The sequence below is a fragment of the Ambystoma mexicanum genome, chromosome 1p, assembly GCF_040938575.1.
Source record: "Ambystoma mexicanum isolate Mex_15411 chromosome 1p, UKY_AmexF1_1, whole genome shotgun sequence".
Lineage (NCBI taxonomy): Eukaryota > Metazoa > Chordata > Amphibia > Caudata > Ambystomatidae > Ambystoma > Ambystoma mexicanum.
In genome coordinates, this window is record NC_090921.1 from 833,860,531 (window position 1) to 833,880,352 (window position 19,822).

A 19,822-nucleotide genomic window follows, 5' to 3' on the forward strand; every position below is an offset into this window, starting at 1 on the left:
TTTTAAAGAGTATGAGTGGTACCTCCATCCAGAGGTTTAACATTTCATATATATTTCAACTAAAGAGAACTCACCATATTGAGTTTGTCACCATGTGTTAAAAAGCAAAATCGCCACTTTCCAACAAAGCGTCTTGGGAATTGCAGTTCAACCAACTTGTAACAAAATAGTTTTGTACAGGTTTCCTTATGATCTTCCTTTTGCTCTGGGTGAGGATTTGCAAATTGGATAGTTTACCAAAATTCAGTCTGCACCAATGTGGATTAAGAAAGTCTGTTCGGCTTATCAGCTGTATGCTTTCATTTCAAAAGAGGACATACCCACAGTTACCCTAGGAATGAAGGCTAAATTCTCTATTAATTGATAATTCCCTCATCATAACAATCTGGTCCCCAAAGTATTCCTAAATTGTTCTAACTGGGATATTTACATTTTCAGAATTACAATTTAAAAACATTAATAGGCTAAAAAAGGTTTTGCAATAGGTTTTTCTATGAAACAATTGACTTTCCTGTGAGGAAGAGCATTTAGCACAATTCCAAAATCCTTTCCTAGAGGACCAATGAGCAGCCAACACATCTTCGAGAAAACTCCTTCCTCAAGCTATTTTTTACAAAGTGGCAGTAATGCAGGACTGGTAAGACTTTCAAATAGTCGACTGAGCCCACTAGGTATTTCAAATATGACAGCTTCGTATGAACACATTGCACAAATGGAATCCAAGATTCTTATCTTGTGAGGTGTCCTTTTGTAGTGGAGAGTTAGTGAGATGGGAAGCTTAATCTATGCGGGGTATCTTCATTAAAATTCACGCACACCAAATAACTTAGAAAATACAAATTCAACTCTTTTCAAAACAAATAGAAATGTAAGCATTAAAATGCACTTAACTGAAGACCTCAAAAAGGTCAAAGGAAAGGCAAACTAATAAGCCTAACTAAAACATGAAAAAACACGCAAATCTTGTCCAGCTGTCCTAGAGCTCCAAAATGCAGTAAAAGGGCAGTCAGAGCAGGTTTATATTGATACAAAGATCTTCCTTACTTTTCTCCTTCAAAATATCTCCATGGTTTCTCAGTGGAGGAGGGTGGGTTGTTGAAAGATGTACGAGGGAGAACTAATATAAGAAGTACTATTTCCTTTGCCATCATGGTATCTTAATATCCATAAACACTGAATAGACCAGCTCGTCCTCACAATTCGGGAAGGGAGGAAAAGAAGGTAAAGATGAAAGTGTGTCTATAAGGATCTCACAGGGATGCTAATCATACATGAGCAACTGTAGTCCCGGTAGATGTTGCATGCCATATCGCCGCTTTATAAATCTCAGGCAGAGGGTTTTTCAGAATTTAGTGTGTTCTAGGCCTGCCCGAAAGAAACTAGTTAGCTTTTTGAAAACAGACTATAATGCAAGATATAAATCAGTCTGGCTAATGCATGCTAAATTGAAAGAAACCCCTTTTGAATAGCTCCATCAATTGCTCCAGTTTTCTGGGAAGCCTTCGTTTTGTCAAGGTAGGAGGCCTCATGCAGATAAGGGGTGTATTGGCCACTTTTACTCCTTAAAATTTGGCAAATACTCCCAAAGAATAAAAATAGGGAGTAAAAATATTCCCAACAACAAATAGGAAAAACACATGTAGAATCGTGCTCCCCTGCTTTGACCCTCACAGCTCCATGGTGATGTTTGGACCAGCAGTGCATGTAGTGCCATAGGAAGAAACTACTATTTTAACTGCCTGATTCAAAGAAGTAAACGGGCATCTTTTAATCTACATGAATAACTAGGTGCAAAAAAAACCAAAAAAAAAAGGACTACAAAAACATTTCCATTTTTCAGTTAAAACTGGACGTAGATATTTACTCCCTAAAAAAATCATTTTACTCCCAACTTAAACTAGGGAGTATCACACTCCCACTAACAAATCTTATCTGGGGCACTGGCCTCATGTCACATATTAAGTATGCAACATTAAACAGAGAAGAATGATGGTTTTCTCCCAATTGAGAAGAAATTGTTTAATGTGAAAATAGAGCATGATCTTCAGAAGGAAAGAATATTGTATTAAAAAGAGAACGATCAACACTGAGAAACAGTGTAGTTTGTGAGTGCATGAACCTTCCACTTTGTTAACTCATCTAGATGATGCAATGGCTACCAAGAAAGCAACATTTCCTAAAGAAAGTTGAACATCAATCTTGTGCAAAGACTTGATAGGTGGACACATTGGTTTTGCTACAATCTCACTTACTTCTGGGAAGATTCTATGGTTTAAAAAATAAAAAAAATCCAGAAATCTTGAAGAATACCCCCCCTTATGACTTTTTGGCAGCAAAGTTAACCTAACGGCAAGACAGATGCAAGGCAGTAGAAGCCATAGCAAGGAGCTTCTTGCTTTGCCCGGTGTCAAGCTCCTCTGTCTCCGTTTTATATAGGTCATATGGTTGGCAAATAGGCACCATCCCCACACCCCCAATGGCATGACTGTCTGGAAAATCGACAAAGCAAACTGCATGGCCCTTTTCTTAGCCATTTAACCACTACATGTAGTATACCTCTCAGAAGCGCTGGCACTAGGAGAACTGCGAGGCAAAACAAGAAATGTAAAAACAAAACGCCATGCCTGAATTAAATCAATTTCAACAACTGGGTGCTGGTGAAAAATGTTGAAGACAAAAAAAGCGAATGGCAAAATACATACTAGCCTGTGTTCAGAGAGCTCTGCTCAAAGAATGGATAAATGAAAAGATCCCACCTGCTCAGACCACAGCAATGGGGGAGCTCGGTGGGATGTTTTTCAAGGTCTGCTTCCTTTCATTTTTATGCTAAAATGCACAAATAAAATGTAACGCGCGTTGTGCTTTTAGGACAGCTAACTAAAAAGAAATGTGAAGGCAGATAGGCATTTTTATTTGGTGTAAAAAGAATTTTCTCCATTTCGATAGTGTCTGGCGCTTTCATAAAAAAAGGCAAAAACCTTGAGCGTTTATGAACATAATGAATATTGTGCAATTTAGAATCAATCGTTATTACCGTTTTAACTTTTTGCAGAGTTCCACCTGGGGAGGTAATTTTGAGAACATGTACTGCGTTCACCTCAAAAGGCGTTTTGCACTTCCATGCCAATCAAAGCGTTTGGCATGGAATTTAAAAAATCTAATTGTCTGCAGCACAAATCCTACACAGCGATTTCGAAAATAGCACATATAGCAAGGACGCATATCTTCATGTCGGAGATAACTGTCCCTTCTGCTTGGAACAGCTAAAGTTTAGCAGTTTCACGGCAGCCCACCTCTATATGGTTTGAGTCTTCCATTAAGCTATATTACCAGAAGGCTGACGTCTGACCTTTGCGCGATGCTAGGAAGCACTCCCTGGACTGCCATCTTTAAGGTGGCAAAATGATTTATATTCTGTGAACATGGTGTGTATTCTGGAGCACATGCTGTATTGTTCGCTTTGCATTCCCCCCTTGTAGAGCGGATTCTTCCGTGGAATGCAGTTTAAAGGTTATGAATGGGAGGACTATCCATTGCTGAAGAAGGTAAAGTCCCCCTCCCCCACACCCCATCTACAATAGTTCTCCAGTGAGAATATCCTCCCGAGATTTACAAGTAAAAATGTAGGTGCCATTTTTCGTGCCATGTATTTTACGACCACCCCGACCAATTACATCTAAATATAAAAAGTCCATTTGATCACCTGAACCCTATATCATTTCTCTGAAAAGCAACATGGTTGTGACCTTGCCTGCACTTAAGCGGAAGAACAGTTTTTCCAACATGCCCCTTGCCTTTAAATAAGGAGAACTCATAGTAGTGAGAAATTCCCCATCTTCAAACAGTAAAGGCAGGTTTTTTCCAGATCAACAAGGAAAACATGTAAAAACGTCCACTTTGAACATAAGTACAAAAGACATTTATTGAATATATAAATACATGTCTGCTTCCCTAGACCTTTAACAAGCAAGATCAACAGTGAATTGAACCGCACTCATGCACAGCCAAATCCATAGCAACAACATTCTTGGGTTGACAATTCGTTCACTAATTACAGGTCACAAATCCACTTAAATCGCCCGCAAGTGGCACACAGCTCTTGGACAAAGTCACTCTGTGGGACTCCACCCTCCCAAACCCCAGCATCCACAGCAAGGTCTATGTACCCAAGGCATCGTCACCCAGGTTTTCCATTTGGTTTCCTTTCTAGGCCAACCTCTGGTGAAGTCAACTAGACAATACAAAAGTGCCGTTCTAGTTATTCCTGCTTGAGAACTAGAAAACTCCACCTGCTGGGCTCCAACTCCATGGTTCCCTTCTAACAGGGGTGGCCCTCTTCCCATCCACACGACCGTCAAGAAGCCCAGGTCCTCAAAGTCCTTGCACCTTGTGACAACCATGGCTCTCACCTTCCACCCATGGGGAGTGCTCTCCCCTACAGTCCAGCATCGCACATCACCTGCAGTCTCATCTGATCTGGTCCTCAAGCCTTGTGTGGTACGCATAGCCATCTCCTTCTCCTCAATGGTGTTCAGCACCTATGCCAGAGCAACTCATAACAGACCCTTAGACCCTTTTAAAGGTCTCTGTTCTTCAAGAATCATCTAGCCCCCTCCTGTTCAGGCATGGTACCCTCTCCCCCCCAGGAGAATTGACATACGGCTACCCAAAAGAGCACTGGGAGGATTTTCACCACTCCATGGAAAACAGCTAAGCTAAACAAATAAAAACAAATTGCTCACTCATGCAAACCTCATCTATACACCATCTCTGTCATACCGAGGTCAGAGCTATGACTCACCACAAACACCAGCCAATCAGATCTGTTCTCAGCTCTGTTGCTTAGGGACCACAACACACAAAAATCAACCAATATTAGCTGTTACTCACCTGGGAGGAAAAGAATTCAAGCGTCTCATCTATGCCTGGCACTCCTGTAGTGGCATTCATAAGGAAGAAGGGTGAAGTCATGACGATGCTTCCGGCATCTATCTTGCTTCTCACATTCAAATTGTAAACAACTAAAATGTATTTGCATTTTTATATTTACTGAACAAAAAGGACCATTGTGACAGAAATTACTTGGATGTGATAGGTTTACAGACTACCAGGGCTTTTTCTGAGTGGAGTGCCTTTAGCATGTGTTATAGTTCTGGTATGAGAGTTTGCTAACGAATGAGGGGTAGTTTAAATAAGACAGACTGGGGACAGTGACAAGGTAACAGACAGATTTAGGATATACGCAACGGGTGAAATGCCATAATCCATATAGAGACAATATACATATTAGTACAATTACAGTGATGAGTCACATCAGGAGAGGTTGACTGGGAGTCCGTTAGGGCAGAGTAGGGCGGGAGTAGCAGACACCTGTCAACTAGAAGATTAATTTTGAGTCAGGGTTTGACCAATTCTACAGAGGAACTGGCTTCGATGGCTGTTCAAAGAGGGCGAGCAAACAGATGCAGGTTTGGGGATTGAAACCACTGATCTATTTAATGACAAAATAGAAGTTTGCATCGAGAGCAATCCAGCATGGTGTCAGTAAGCAGAGGTGGGGGAAGGATCTTTGGAGGCTGTGAAGAGGGTGTGTGTGGCGAAGCTAGGAACACTGTTTACAAGTGGAAAAAGTGGAAGGCTTGAACAGTAGTTCAGCTTTCTGAGCAGGAGGGTAGAGATCATAGTTTTAGTAAGTGTGAGTGAGGTGGGGGCGGCTCTGCCATATATTGAGAAGGTTGACCCTGGCAGCAGTGGTTATGGGTTCAATATACTGCTGGGTTTTTAGAAGTTTCTGTTTAAGAGGACCCCCATGGTTGAGAGCCTTGGGTGGCAGGTTGATGATGTTAAGGGGGAAGTAGATGGGAAAGAGGGGCTGGCATTGGAGGAAGGGAGAAGGAGACATCCACCTTATCTGCCAGCGAAGAGCCAATCACTTTCAGATTTAATTTTCCCCCACGGATTAAAGCAAAAGAAACTTCCATTTAAAACAAGCACATTGAGATAAAAAGACACGAACATTCTGCCTTTGGCAACAAAAATAAGTATCTCCGCCGCACAAACTAGAGGAGAGACTTTCTTCTCATCCCGTTTGGGGGCCATGTACTTGGCAAGATAGAAACGTTCTATTACACTACACGCAGAGGTCTTCAAACTGTGGGGCGCACCTCCATAAGGGGGCCGCGAGAGCCCAGCATGAAATGTGTAAAAAAAATAAATTGGAAATGGGCAGGTCCGGCACACATGGTCAGACTGGACCATAAAACTGTCTCAGGCACCAATGTAAAAGTGGCCTGCAGTTGCAAATGGATATTCATTCCTTAAGTCAGACTGTTTGAATAGTACCCAATGGGGTGTTTTTGGTTAAAATGTAAGCAAATTGTGATATTTAAAGAATATTTATTCAGCAACAATGGTTGAAACTATTAGCTGCATAGTGAACTCACTCATCAAACTGGCCCACATTGGCCAGAAAAGTTGCCCAATGGCCAGTCCGAGCCTGGCGGCTCATCCATAATGGGCAAGGGGCGTCCACCCAGTGGCCCTCTCACCAATTATGCAGGAGCCGAGGAGCCAGCCCAGTGAAACACTGAGCACTCCCTCAGCTGCTTTTTCCAGCTGAGGGAATGCTCCTGGGCTGGCTGTACTGTTAAATGGAAACGCCGTTTCCCTTTGACAGTTCAGTTCCCCAGGCGCACATTCTCACTAAACCATGCAAGGCTGGGGGCGTTTTGCTTCGCCAGCCTTGCATAGCTCATTGGAAATGCTGGCTGGGGCACTGCATGTCTGTATGTGCAAGGGGGAGCTTCTGCGCTTACTCGCACATATGGACAGAGCAACTTGGAGCATTTCAGCACCTACGCGCAGGCCCCTGCAGAAGGTAGATTTATGTTCATTTATTTTTTTATTTAAATATGTGTATGGATACGTGTATGCTTGTGTTATGAGTGAGCGTATGGTGATGGGTGCTTGTATGAATGGTGATTGCTGTGTGAATGTGTGCGTGTGTGTTTGTTTTGGTCCGTTGAGCTGATTTTGGCGAGTGGGGTGTACAGGAGGGAAGGGGTGTTTTACAACATAGGCATTTTAAAAATGCCTTTGTTGCACAATCCCCCTACCCACCTGCCAAAATCAGCTCTCCTTCTGAGGCGCTGTGGAGCCCAGGGGACAGGGGTGGTTTTTTTTTTTACTGGATATCTTTCATAGATGTCCAGTCAAAAATACCATGCTTTCCCCTTTAGCCCCTCAGTTCCAGTTGCAAACCGTTTAGCCTTTTACCCATTTTCTTTTAAAGTATGCTCTAAATTGCAACATTTTAATGCATTATTTAAAATAAAATTCACGGGGGAACCCCGCTCCCCAAACCTCCCTTGATTAGTTCAGGCTCCCCAACTGCGCACTCGGTCGCTATGGCATTTTGTGGGAAATATGTATGCCCTTCCACATAAAAAAAATACACCAGCTCCCACTGGGACTGTGGTGGGAGCAGGATGGGCAGGAGCACTGGCATAGTGGTGGGAGCAGGATGGGGAGAGCCCAGGGTCTGTGATGGGGTTGTGAGAGCCCAGGGACTGGGTAGGAGTGGGATGAGGGAGCCCAGCGACTGTGATGGGAGCAGGTGGGGGAGCCCACGGACTATACTGGGAGTAGATTGCTATGACAGCGCCTAATAGTTCATAGCCATTTGTACATACTTGTGGGGGTGCCGAGACTGCCCAGATTTTGCTCAGTTTGAAGACCACTGCTCTACAGAGATTAGCCCAGATGGAGAACACCTATTACAGGCAGGTACTCTGTAGATGTCATAAAGGATGAAAACATTAAAGTGATACCCACCAATAGTAAAGATTTAGAGCAATTGCTTTTCATGACTGTAGATTGTATTTCTGATGGAGCAGCTTGCTACATGACATGCCCAATGTCAGCCCTACAACTGCTTCACAACTGTCCCACGCGAGTTTGCATTTACGCCACTACTATATATTAGGTTTGATATTAGAGCAGGCTGATACTGAAGCAAACAGCGTTACAGATTTTTAAATTGCCCGGTTTCAAAAATTGTTGCTTGTGTAGATACGGACATACAAAACACCTCTAAACAAAGTGACCCCACTGAATTGATTAATCTACGAGCTCACACAGAAAATAGCAAAGGCGAGCAGGTAGCGGTCTACACCAGTCATGGAAATACAAAGGAAATAGTTTTGACCACATAACAGCATTCCCTTTTCTTCAGGACCAGTACTACGCATAAGGTGCACACCAGCCAGCTTTACAGGTGAAATACTCCTAAAGCAGCAGACAGATACATAGGATCCTTGTCCCACTTCCATAGATCTGTTCAGATCAATGGTACCTTAGCAGAGTAGTGCCACAACGCAGAACTTCGAAAATTCCAAATTCGAAATGCGCGCTGCAGTGAAATCGCGCATGATGTCAGGTGCATCCCCCAACCCGAGCCCCCGCCCACTCCCCTACTTGCAGCCGACTCCGACCCCTACCCCACTTTGCAGTGACGCCGTGGATGGGTAACCAACTTTATTGTAGAGGAAGCAGGGGGACACCCCCGCAACCCCTGGTACCGCTGTAGCGATCAAGGGTGCAGGGGACACACCTGCTCCCCTTGTTTTCTACAATGGTACTGTATGGTAGATTTGATCGGAATGTTTGGGTGTACGAAATTTTCATACAGCTGAAATTCGATGAAACCGATCATACATTTTTTTAATTCGAGATTTTGGGGCAATACCAGCTGGAATACTACTACTGTCTGATGAAGGATAACATTAGGGTAAAAATGATCTTTTTTTAAAGTTTATTTTTAAACTTTCATTTTATTAGATTTTCATGTAATATAAACACACTGAGTTGACAGTATAAACTGCTACAACTTTCCAACTCCCAGTCCCCACCACCCCCTTTGTAAATCAGTGTATCCATAATTCCGCCCCCCCAACCAGACCCCTTCCTCATCGTAGTTTGGGGCAAGTTGGTGCACTCTCCATTTCGCATTGTCCCTGCCCGCCATTTCAGAAGGCTCACAATCCAACTTTACATCCCTCTACTTTCCGTGTCTCCTTATGTTCCTTGCTGATCAGTTCACAGGGGTTTTAAGTTCGGGGTGGACGCCAGTTCGTTCAGCAATTGTCCCCAGTCCATCTCAAAATAGTGTTCCCCCTTAGGGTCTTTCTCTTTTCTCAGGTACTCTACCTCGGCCAAAACCCCATCGGTGCAAATCCTGGAGCCACAGACTGAGTGACGGGCCGCCTGCCCCTTTCCATGAGATTGCTATCCGCCTCTTGGCTAGGATTAACAGAAATCTAGCAATTTTTGTTTTATGCCTTTTTTGGTTCCATGTGAAAATACCTCATTTTAAAAGGTCTCAAGAGAAAAAGACTGATTTACAATGCCCGGGTTTCATTTTATCGTAAAAACAGCATTGTAAAGGTCTTTTTTCTTGAGATGTTTACAAGTTTCCCCCAAAATAAATACGGGGGTCTCACTCCCCCTAGTCCCCTCCCTATTGTCTCCCCCCCCACCCTTTCCCACTGGATTTCACCACCAGGTCCCTCCACCCACCGCCGCCCCCACCCAAACCAAAACGCACACAAATGCACTGTAAGGGAGGCATGGTATCACAAGTATGACACTGACACAAAAAGGTACAATTTCAAAACCTTTATTGAAGTTTCAATGGGGTTGGAGAAACTCCTACTTTGCCCTTTAGCGAGGATTGGAGTATTCTCGACCATCAAATCATAAATACAACAGTCCTAGTTGAGTCCGTCAAATCAAAATGGCCTATACTAACAAAACCTAATGCCTGCCCTAGATCTTGTACAAAAAGTGTGAAAAGAAGAATATGCATGCAAAGGAAAGTTAGTGTTCAAATATAAAGAATAAATGTTGCTCTCTTCCCCACAATGGACAGCACAGAGTAAGGCGGTCCCCGTAGGCAAGGTGACACACGCTGGCTCAGGTTCTGAACCCAAAGGAAGTTCAAAACGTGGATCGAGGCCCGCTGGCCTTCCACTTCAAAATCTTACTTTCAAATTTTCAAAACACAGTTCACCAAAAAGTTCACGTCGGTCTCCCTCATTCAGGCTCAGACCTTTCACAGCAAAACAAAACACTTGCAGGGGTTCCCTTCCCCTAACTTATTACAAATCCGGTCTCCCTCAGTCGGGTTTGTACCATTTCCGGATGTTGAAGACTTTCGAATGTGCATGGTTTCTTTCCACAGACCTCCCCAAGACCACTTCAACTTTCCAGCTTTTAACTCACACTCCTATGTTATTTGCCCCAGTGCTTCCTGGTCTGGGTAGTTCACTGTATTATGGATCAAAGTTCAACTTTCATGTTTTACTCTCCACTTTTCTCAGGGTTCATTTTGATCACCTCACTTTTACAGTTCATTCGCTTGATCGCTGCAAACTGTTCACCCTTCACTGAGACTTTCCAGTGAACTGCTTCTTTTCACCGGACCACTCGGTTACTCCCCATCACTGACTTTAAAGCTTTTGTTACTTAAAGGTTCAGTTGCAGGTCTGCCTTTATTCGCGTCTCATCCACACGTGTGCAGCCTTAAATTGTGTGATACAGTTGCCACTTCAATCTTTCTTTAGCACACATCATTCTCATGCCGCTTGCCAACTCACCAGCTGTGTATGTTTATTTTTTGTCTTTACTGTCTTCCAGTTTATGAGTCAAGGTTAGTACCACAGGCTTGGCCTTGCCTCCCCAACTCTGCCGTTCACCCAGGAGGGTCGCTGGCATGCTTGAAACACAATGCAGTCTTCTTGTTTGGGATTTGGCCTTCTCCACATGTCTTTGAGGCCTTTTGGAGGCAACGACCTCCTGCAGGGAACTCCTGGGGTCCTCCACCCGTAGCTCTCGTCCCTTGGTCCGTTGCTCTGCTCCAGTAGGTTCGCCTTCGCCCCAGAAGTGCAGCTCTTAGTGTGTCTCTATGTTCCGCCTTTTATTAGTGAGAGGACAGTCATTTGGTATCAGATGTATGCACTTAAGAGTCAAGTGCCTGACTTTGCCTGACCCAATTAGCGGGACAAGTCCAACAAGTCAAAATTTAAGAGTTGCCATTGATACTCTCATTCTACCTTTTCCTTGACCCAGTGTTTTGTGTAAAAAAGAAAGGGGGGGTGGGGATTTGGGACATCAGAGAAACCTATGGAATAGGAGGGATCATGGGTATGGGAAAGGGAGGAATACCCCGTCTCACCATCGGCTGCCTCACTCCCACCCACCCGAACACCCCTCACCCAGGTGATCCTCCCATACTGGTCGACCCCCAGGCTCTGGATCCAAAGGCGATGGCCGTGCCCTGGTCACCTAAGGGGGGAGATCCCCAGGGGATTAGCAGGTGAGACACCCTTTGCTTTCTCACAGCACCCAAACACTTAGCCGGTCTCCTCGTCCTGCGCTTTGTGTGCAGCAGAGGCGCGACAGTTCCATTCAGAAAGACCACTCTGTGCGTTCATGAAGCGGTTTTTCTAAATCGGTTTTAGAATGAAAAGATCTTTTGAAAAAGATCCTTTTCACCAAGAATGCTTTTTTTCCCCTGGTAAGAGACCACACAAACATAAAACTTAAGTGCATTCATAGTTTCTCCCCAGTAACTTGTTCAGGCGTTCCACCACCTCCTCCCAATATACAGAAATCACTGGGCAGTCCCAGACCATGTGCCAGAAACCTACAATACCCCGTCCACATCGCGGACATTCATGCGTCATGGAAGGGTTTATCATGTGCAACTTCTCTGGCGTCAAGTACACCCTATGCAGGTAATGTAATTTAATCAGTTGGAAACGTGCATTTCTGGATATCTTTTTAACCTGCTCCCACATCTTTACCCACATTTTGTCTGAGATCGATGAAACCATGCCTCTCCCAATTTTCCTTAATTGCTCATCTTCCTGTGCAGTTTGTAGGGCCACATACACCCTGGAAATCCTCACCATGCCTTCCCAGATTTCCAACAACGTTTGCATCACAGGGCTTGCCTCCGGTTCTTTTGGGATGCCCTTCCACAGTTCCGGTAATTGCTGCACCACCTTTGCATATATGAGAAAGTGTCCACTCGCTACCCATACACCCGTCTCCACTCAAATGTCAGTAGTTCTCCCCCGCCCCCCTCCCACACCAGGAGAGAAAAATATATATATATATATATATATATATATATATATATATATATATATATATATATATATATATATATATATATATATATATATATATATATATATATATATATATATATATATAAAAAAAAAAAAACACCCAATGTTGTGCAATGCCGCTCTTTCAGGGCAGCCAGTCCGAAACTCTAGTGCTGTTCGGATTGTTGCGTCACAGCCTATGGGTAGCTCCCCACCATACAGGCCCTTAACCCTCAGCCACACAAAAGCTTTTTCCATACTTCCCACATCAGGCTACGCTTGTGTCCGTCACTAACGTCGGTTATATCCTCTTCTTCAGATGAGACCTTCCCCCAACTCCTCAGCTTCCACTTTCTTCTTGAGTTTTCCTTCCTTGTGTCTTGAACGCTTCTCCTTTTTTTTATGAAGATAAGGACGCCCTCGATAGGATGCCACCGTGCCACTAAGATAGGGGCAACGGGGACGTTCCCACCGGGAGCGCCACCCAGAGGAAAAAGCCAAAGGCACAAAAAAACCCTAAAGACTTCCTTCTGGTAGAATTGGCAAAGCAGACTGAAGCGCTGAAGAATGGTAGGTGATGGAAGAGTAGACTAACCAACCGCACAGGTTGGAAACCAGGAGAACAGCGAGGTACCAGGGGAACACCAAGGCAGTTCGGTAGGTAAGCACGGGACTGGTAGCAGCAGATCCAACAAGGTACAAGGGAGTAGCAAAGGCAGTCCGGAGAGAAGGCACGGGTCGGTAAACCAGCAGATCCAACAAGGAACAAGGTAGCTTCAAAAGGCAATCCGGAAGCTGACCAAAGAAGAAAGAAAACAAAGAAGTATAGAAGGAAACAGGCGAGGAGGGGGGAAAAAAAAGGAAAAAGGGACTAGAGCAGCAGCGGGCAGAAAAAGGAGGAGAAAAGAGGAAAGGAAAGGTAAGCAGCGAAACAGGAGGAGGAGGGAAAGAAGGAAATACTAACTGGAAACAAGGGAGTGGCAGAATAACCCCAGCAAGGCAAGATAGTGGAGAAAATTGCTAGCGGGAACAAACACGGGAGCGGCAGCAACACAGGAAGGAACCCGGAACGTTGCAACGCACACGCAACCCGGAAGCGGCGGTCTTTATACTTCCGGCCACGTACGCGTGTAACGTCTAGGACAGCGCAGGAATTGCCGAGCAAGAAAATCAATGATGGACTGTCTTGCCAGCGATCCCGCACCAGTGATTCCATACCCGCCATCCCTGCAGCGATGTGACAGTGTCCCCTTTGCCGCCCACAGGATTCCACAGCATTCCATAACCTGTCAGTCATCTGGGATACCTCTCGGAAAAACCACAATCTCACACTCTGGGGCAGTATTACAGTTGTCTACGGACTATAATTGCGCCGCCATGAAATATAGCTAAAAATCCAGCATATTCAGTCCCCCCTCCTTGCGTTTTCATGGCTACGCGGCACCGACCCATTTTCCATAATTAACCCCCAAGTGTTTAATTCAGCATTCTGAAAAAAACTTGGACAGACAGGATATTGGATTAAAAAAAAAAAAGAAAAAAAACACACAAACGCAGTAGCCTAGGGAGCACCATCATCTTAAAGAGAGCCGCCCTTCACATTAATGCAAGAGGCAGTTTCTTCCAAAACGTACAGCATCCCCTACCCCAGAGAGGGCGTGCTCCATATAATAATTATAGATTAAGGTTTCCTCAATATCGTGGAAAATCTGTATCATTAGATATTTAAAAGGACTCCTTTTTCCATTGAATCCGAACAGGAGGGATTCCTCTCTTTTAATTTGGAACCGCGATAGTTTCCGAAAATGATCTAACATTTCCAGGATGATTGGCATATTCTTTAGAGGGTTGTCTACATATAGCAAAATATCATCCACGGAGAGCAAAATACTCACTCCTTCCACCGTTATTCCGGTTTCCAGCATATATGTCCAAAGGTATCTATACCTTGAGCGCCGGAGACCGGGCAGTCCCATCGCGTGCCCCACTCCAGTGGCCAGCGAGAAGATGCCCAAGTGCCCGTCTTTACCCTTGCCATCAAGCTGCTGTACAGTAATCTCAGCCAGTTCATGATCACATCTCCATAGTCATCGGCCTCCAAGACCTTAAACAGCCACAGCCAGTCAAGCAAATCCAAGGCTTTAACCACATCCAATGCGGCCAGCACCAGCTCCCTCAAAGAACATTTATCCATCACACGATGTAGAGGCCGCAGATTCATGCCAGTATCACACCCTTCTATAAACCCACATTGGTCCGGGTGTACTGGATATGGGCATATCCTGGCATCTAGATGCCAATACTTTTCCAAGAATTATCGTATCTACATTCAGCAAGGAGATAGGCCTGTATGAGGTGCATTGGGTCCTTGTCCTTTTTAAAGGAGCACAGTAATTATTGCCTCTCATATTCTATCAGGTAGTATTGTGAAGGCATCATGAAGCAAAACACAGACAACAGATTCAAAGTTCAAATAAAAATGGTTTATTAACTTGTATGTCAGGATGCTTGAAGGCCTAACTTGCCCTATGCAAAGGTCGGATTTCCCTACCTAAAGAAACTAAGGAAAGTCTGAGTCAATAAGTTCAACTTAAAGTCTGTGTCCAAAACCTATACTTTCCCTCACAACTAAAGCTAAACAATGTGTAAGGATATCAGCAAGAAAATAAATAGTGTTCCAAATAAAGTTCCGAGCTTCTTCCAGCTCCTGGCTTACTTTCCCAGCTCTTCCCCAAGTTTAAGACAGTTTAGGACAGTCACAAGGTTTCCTTCCCCAAGAAGACAACAGTTCCAAAGAGGTCTCGAGGTTCTCTTCCTCAAGACAACAATAACATTCATAAATTCACAGATGTCCCTTCCCCAAAACTTCAGCTTGCCAACTTGTACTTTGTCTCAATCTCTCAATATTCAAAACCAGGTCCAGGTCGGCTCCACTCCTTCGGGTCTCTTGATTGCTTTCTCCTGCTTCACTTCAGCAATCTCTTTCATACACTTGCCGTTGCTCTCTGTACATTTCTCTGTGGCTTTCATAGATCGGGTATCCCCAGTGTAGGTGCAGTTATCGGACCACACAGTACACCCATTACAGGTCACGGAAACGGGAACCCTAGGCTTTCTTGCCCACACAGGTTCTTTTGCAACTGCATCTGTGTTCTGGGTCACCTTCACTTGGCTTTCCCCTGCCCAACCTTTTGGCTTTGCCACAATACGTTTTCCTCTTTGCCAGTCTCTTGACTTTGCCACAATGTATTTCTTTTCATACACCTCTGGGTGGTGCTTTCCTTCTTTCCTAACACAACATGTTACCCTCAAGATTCAGAAACCTTACACAGCATCTATGAGTTCTAGTGAGGTCAACTACTTAGACTTGAATACCTTAAAGACAACCAACTTCTGGTGAAACCATTTGTGAAAAGTACCGACAGAAACGCCCCGCTTCACTATGGGAGTCATCATGCTAAACATGTACGGGACAATTTACCGTTTAGGCAATTTTTGCGTTTGAAACGCAATAGCAGCACAAGGTCGGCCTATGAAGAAGGTTCCCATATACTGATTGAAAAACTAACAGACAGAGGGTATCCAGCTAAAATTGTCAAACAATCTGCCAAGCGAGCATTTAATAACCATCGAGAGGCTCTGTTTGAAAAGAGAAACAAAGATAAACATGATAGTCCTTTGGGGTTTGTGAATACCTTTAGCAATGTCTCCTATAAAGTAAAAAAGATAATTCGTAGGACTTGGAAAAAGAGCATGACCATTCCTCAACCGTTAGTTGCCCTCAAAAAAAGCACAAACATTTGTAATTTAGTCATGAAAAATGATATTCAGAAAACAGGCAACTTTGAGGCGAGACAAAGTACACTCTGGGGGTTACCTAGGGTCGTGGGATACCACCCTTGTGGTGACTGTCATGTACCCCCAAACACGCAAGATGACTTCTGTAAATCTAGGCTTAAAGTCAGATTGGACAATGAAAGAACATACTAATTGTCAAACGGAAAATGTAATCTACATGATTATATGCCCCTGTGCATTACTGTACATAGGGAAGACCAATAGGAAGTGCAAGACACGCATGATTGAACATAAGAGTTGCCTCAAAAAAATCACACTGATAAAGCCCCATTAGTCAAACATTATGACGAGAAGGGCCATTCCTTCATGGAATTTGAGTGGTGCATTTTGAAGAAGATCAGAGGGAAAAATCAGGAAGAAATCAATAGGAAATTAATCCATTTGGAAAAGAAACTCATTTTTTTAACCAACAGCCATGTGGCAGGGCTGAATGAGAATAATGAGTGGCACAATATTAAATGAAAATAAAAATTACCTGGTTAAATAACTTGTTCGGTGTAGAGTCTTGCACTTCCTGTGGTTTTCCCTGATATAACTAAAAGTCATGTTACAATCAGTTACGGCAACTAGTGATGGTAATTAACAATGTATTTTAAGAACATTGTGGCACTCCATAATACAGTCTGAAGCTATGTTGCAACTAGTTATGGTAACTTATGATGCATCCCTAAAACACTGTTGTTCTCCATGTTGCCCAATGGGTCTTTTTGAAATCAGAGGTCGTTTTGCTACAACCAGTAGAATGTGTATTTAAGATTACATTGCAAGGTCATGATGATTCAAATTTGATATGCTTGTGAGTAAATTGTTACAACTATCAAGGTTGTTGTTTTTATTAGGGTTGATTCCCATACAATGAATGTACAGTGTACTTATGTGAGACAAAAGGGTCAATATGAAAAATAATGGTGGAGTGTGCATCTAGCGTTACGCGATGACATGAAATCGCGATGAGAAGAGCTTCTCGTGGATATTTAAGGATCGCATTTTAGGCTTGGCAGGAGTGCAGATCCACGGACTGGAGGAATATCATGGGAACGCTGTTCTGTTAATAGAGGTAAGCAAAGGGCTTGAGTGGAATGGACACTCAAGCCCTTAGAGCTTTATGTGTTTATTAGAGCCATAGATGAGGAAAGATCTAACAAGCAACTCGCATTGGTTGTGGTACAGTTTTGGCTTCCAAGAAAGAATTGGAAATCTTCCTTAAGAGTGAGATAACCAGTCTCAGTGACTGAGGTGAGGATAACAGTCATATACCTATGTTTTTTTCTCTCTGCGTGTTTAGAGGGATATGTATAGTAACTGTGTATCTCTGGATATGACGAAATCTAAAAATGATTTAAGGGCTGTGTTCAGATATAGGCGAACTCTCCATACCACTTGAAAGGTGACTAACAAGAATTGTAACTGTTAGTGAACTTGAATACATTTAGTGTTACAAGTGTCTTTTGGCACAGGTATATTAAGAAAGGTATAATTGATGCACCCTATAGGTGATTAGGGATGGCTAGGTTTAGTAAATGAACCAAAAATGCCCATGTAGTAATGTGTTGATGTTTGTATGTACCTTCAGTTATAGGAACCGGGATCGTAGAGGAAAGAATAGAAAAGCCTACAGAAAGCACAAGTCATACTTCAGCCCCTGAAGAATGTCCAGTTACTAACAACATCAAGGACAGAAACTTATATAAATTGGGCTATTTTGTATGCAGTAGAAAACAAGAGAAATTAAGTTGCTATTGCGTAGTGTATCAAGCATCTGTGTACTTGATTCTGTGTGGTGGAAAAACTACTTTTAACATTGTATACTTTTATGTGGTGTATATGTGTTTTTTTAATGTTTTTCGATACTTGTGCAATGAATAAGTAAATGAATTAAAATTTGTTTTTTTTAGTGAATAGCTTGTATTTGGTATTAATCATTTTTACACACAGCCCACATTGTTTAAGTGGCTGCTAGTAAGGAGTCTTGAGGGTAACATGTTATGTTCGTGATGATGTATGTGTCCCTTCTTTTGGGTAATAAAATAGATGAATCCTCACTTGGTAGGAGGGATTATCACCACCGTGTGGGGCAACCCCTGAATGAAATAACGCTTTCCTTCTTTCACCACATTGCTTTCATACTCTTCAGCAATATTCCACACCTGCTTTTCACCGCATTTCATAGGATTCGTTCTTTGCTTTCAATAGATTATACGTGTACTTTATACAAATTTGTCCTCTGTTCATAGATTTGTCAAAAGCTTTAATTTAGTTCAGCATTCAATAGTTTTGAACTTATATTCTGCTGCTCATAGTTAATTTGATTCATGATGTTCATCACAACCTGTTGCTTTGGGTTCATGGTATTGTGCACATAATTCATTCATTTATTCATTCACTTTGGCTCTGTCACAGCACCCAGGAACGTTGCGGTGCGAGTGCTCCCTCCCCCGCACTATTGGTTCCTGGCGTCTCCTCTGGGAATCTGCTTTCACTTCTGCTGCTCTGCAGACACAGGTTCTTCGCTCTTCTGTGGGTTGCTGGCAACTCAGCTGGTCTCCCCCAGGACGATGCTGGAAGATGGCAGCTATCAGTTCTCTTCGGTGTCCCTCGGCTGCTGCTACGGGCACCCGACCAGTGAGGCTCCGACCTCTGGCCTTCTCACAGTCCGCCCAGGTCTCTGCTTCACAGCTCCTTCGGGATACTTGCATGCGTCCTGACTTGCCAGTAGGACCCAACTCGGCTGCCTCTTTCAGCACAGGATTCTCTCCTCAGGGACATCTCTTCCCCTTCTGTCCCCCTCTCTCTCCACCTTTTATACACCTGCAACTATTTGACTGTTACATGTGTGAGTCCTCATGCCCAATTGCCCCACCACAATTAGTGAAGCACTCGGACATGCCCGACCCTTACAACAGTCTGCAAGCCTCTTCCTCGTCTCAGTACTAAAGTGGTGAAATGACACGTAAGTGGGCACTACTCCTAGTCTCCTCTTCCTCGTCCCAGTGCTATACTGGTATGAATGAGGGGAAGTCGCACTTAGTCTAGCAGATCTGAGGCATCCAAGTCAGAGTAGGTCCCTCAGTCGAATACAGCTGCTAATAGTAACCCTGGAACACCTAGTTTATCCCGTTTCAACAGCACCAAGCTGCCTTTTGAGGCCTGTATTTGGGTCATTGATACCCCAGGGTGTTCTTATTTAATTAGCCATGCCAGCAGAGGGCCTGCTTTGTCCCCCTCCCGATGCATTTTCATCGTGTTGCGGCTATGTTCAAATTGTGATGGCGAGGGCTGAGCCTCCAGCCGAGCCTGCATTTGAGCAGCTAACTCCTGCCTTACCCTAGCTAGATTTTATGTTGATTTTTACCGCACACCAGTACCACCCAAGGGTAGTCTCCAGGAGCTTAAGTGGCTCTGCAAAAAATAAAAATTAAAAATACAAAAAAATAAAAGAGAATGGGGTTGGTTAGTGAGGGTAGTGTGATAGGATAGGTCCAAAAACAGGAGAAACGGACGCCTGTGTGCGTTTGCTTGCAGATGGTTGGTTGCGTGCACTGGCTTCTTGTATCCGTACGGTACGGCCAATGCATGGACGGTTTCCATGCGACTTATGTTGGGGTGTCCTCCTCCAACCTATTCAATGAATCAGAGTTTTTTCTGGACCCCCCCCCACTTTCTGGGACATGCACATTAAAGGCCTCACATTGTGCCCCTATATCTTCTGCCGACCCTTCGTTCAATTAAAAAAAGGAAGTGATCGCATTTCTCACTGATCGTGCGTATGCCATGTTTCTAGCGTGCCTGAC

At 43.7% G+C, this 19,822-nt stretch overlaps 1 protein-coding gene across 3 annotated transcripts in view; it reads right to left on the minus strand.

Annotated features, from left to right (window-relative positions):
• Window positions 1-19,822, minus strand: part of RNF115 (ring finger protein 115) — an 809,324-nt gene that overhangs the window by 709,536 nt on the left and 79,966 nt on the right. Inside the window, exon 1 of one of the 3 annotated variants that reach the window (XM_069652792.1) lies at window positions 4,460-4,762. The exons of 1 other annotated variant lie outside the window; for it this stretch is intronic. In XM_069652792.1, the coding sequence (XP_069508893.1) occupies window positions 4,460-4,471 (12 nt within the window). In that variant the 5' untranslated portion in view covers window positions 4,472-4,762. Of the gene's footprint in view, window positions 1-4,409; window positions 4,763-19,822 lie in introns of those variants that run through there. One more of the 3 variants, XM_069652790.1, reaches the window with a different exon arrangement.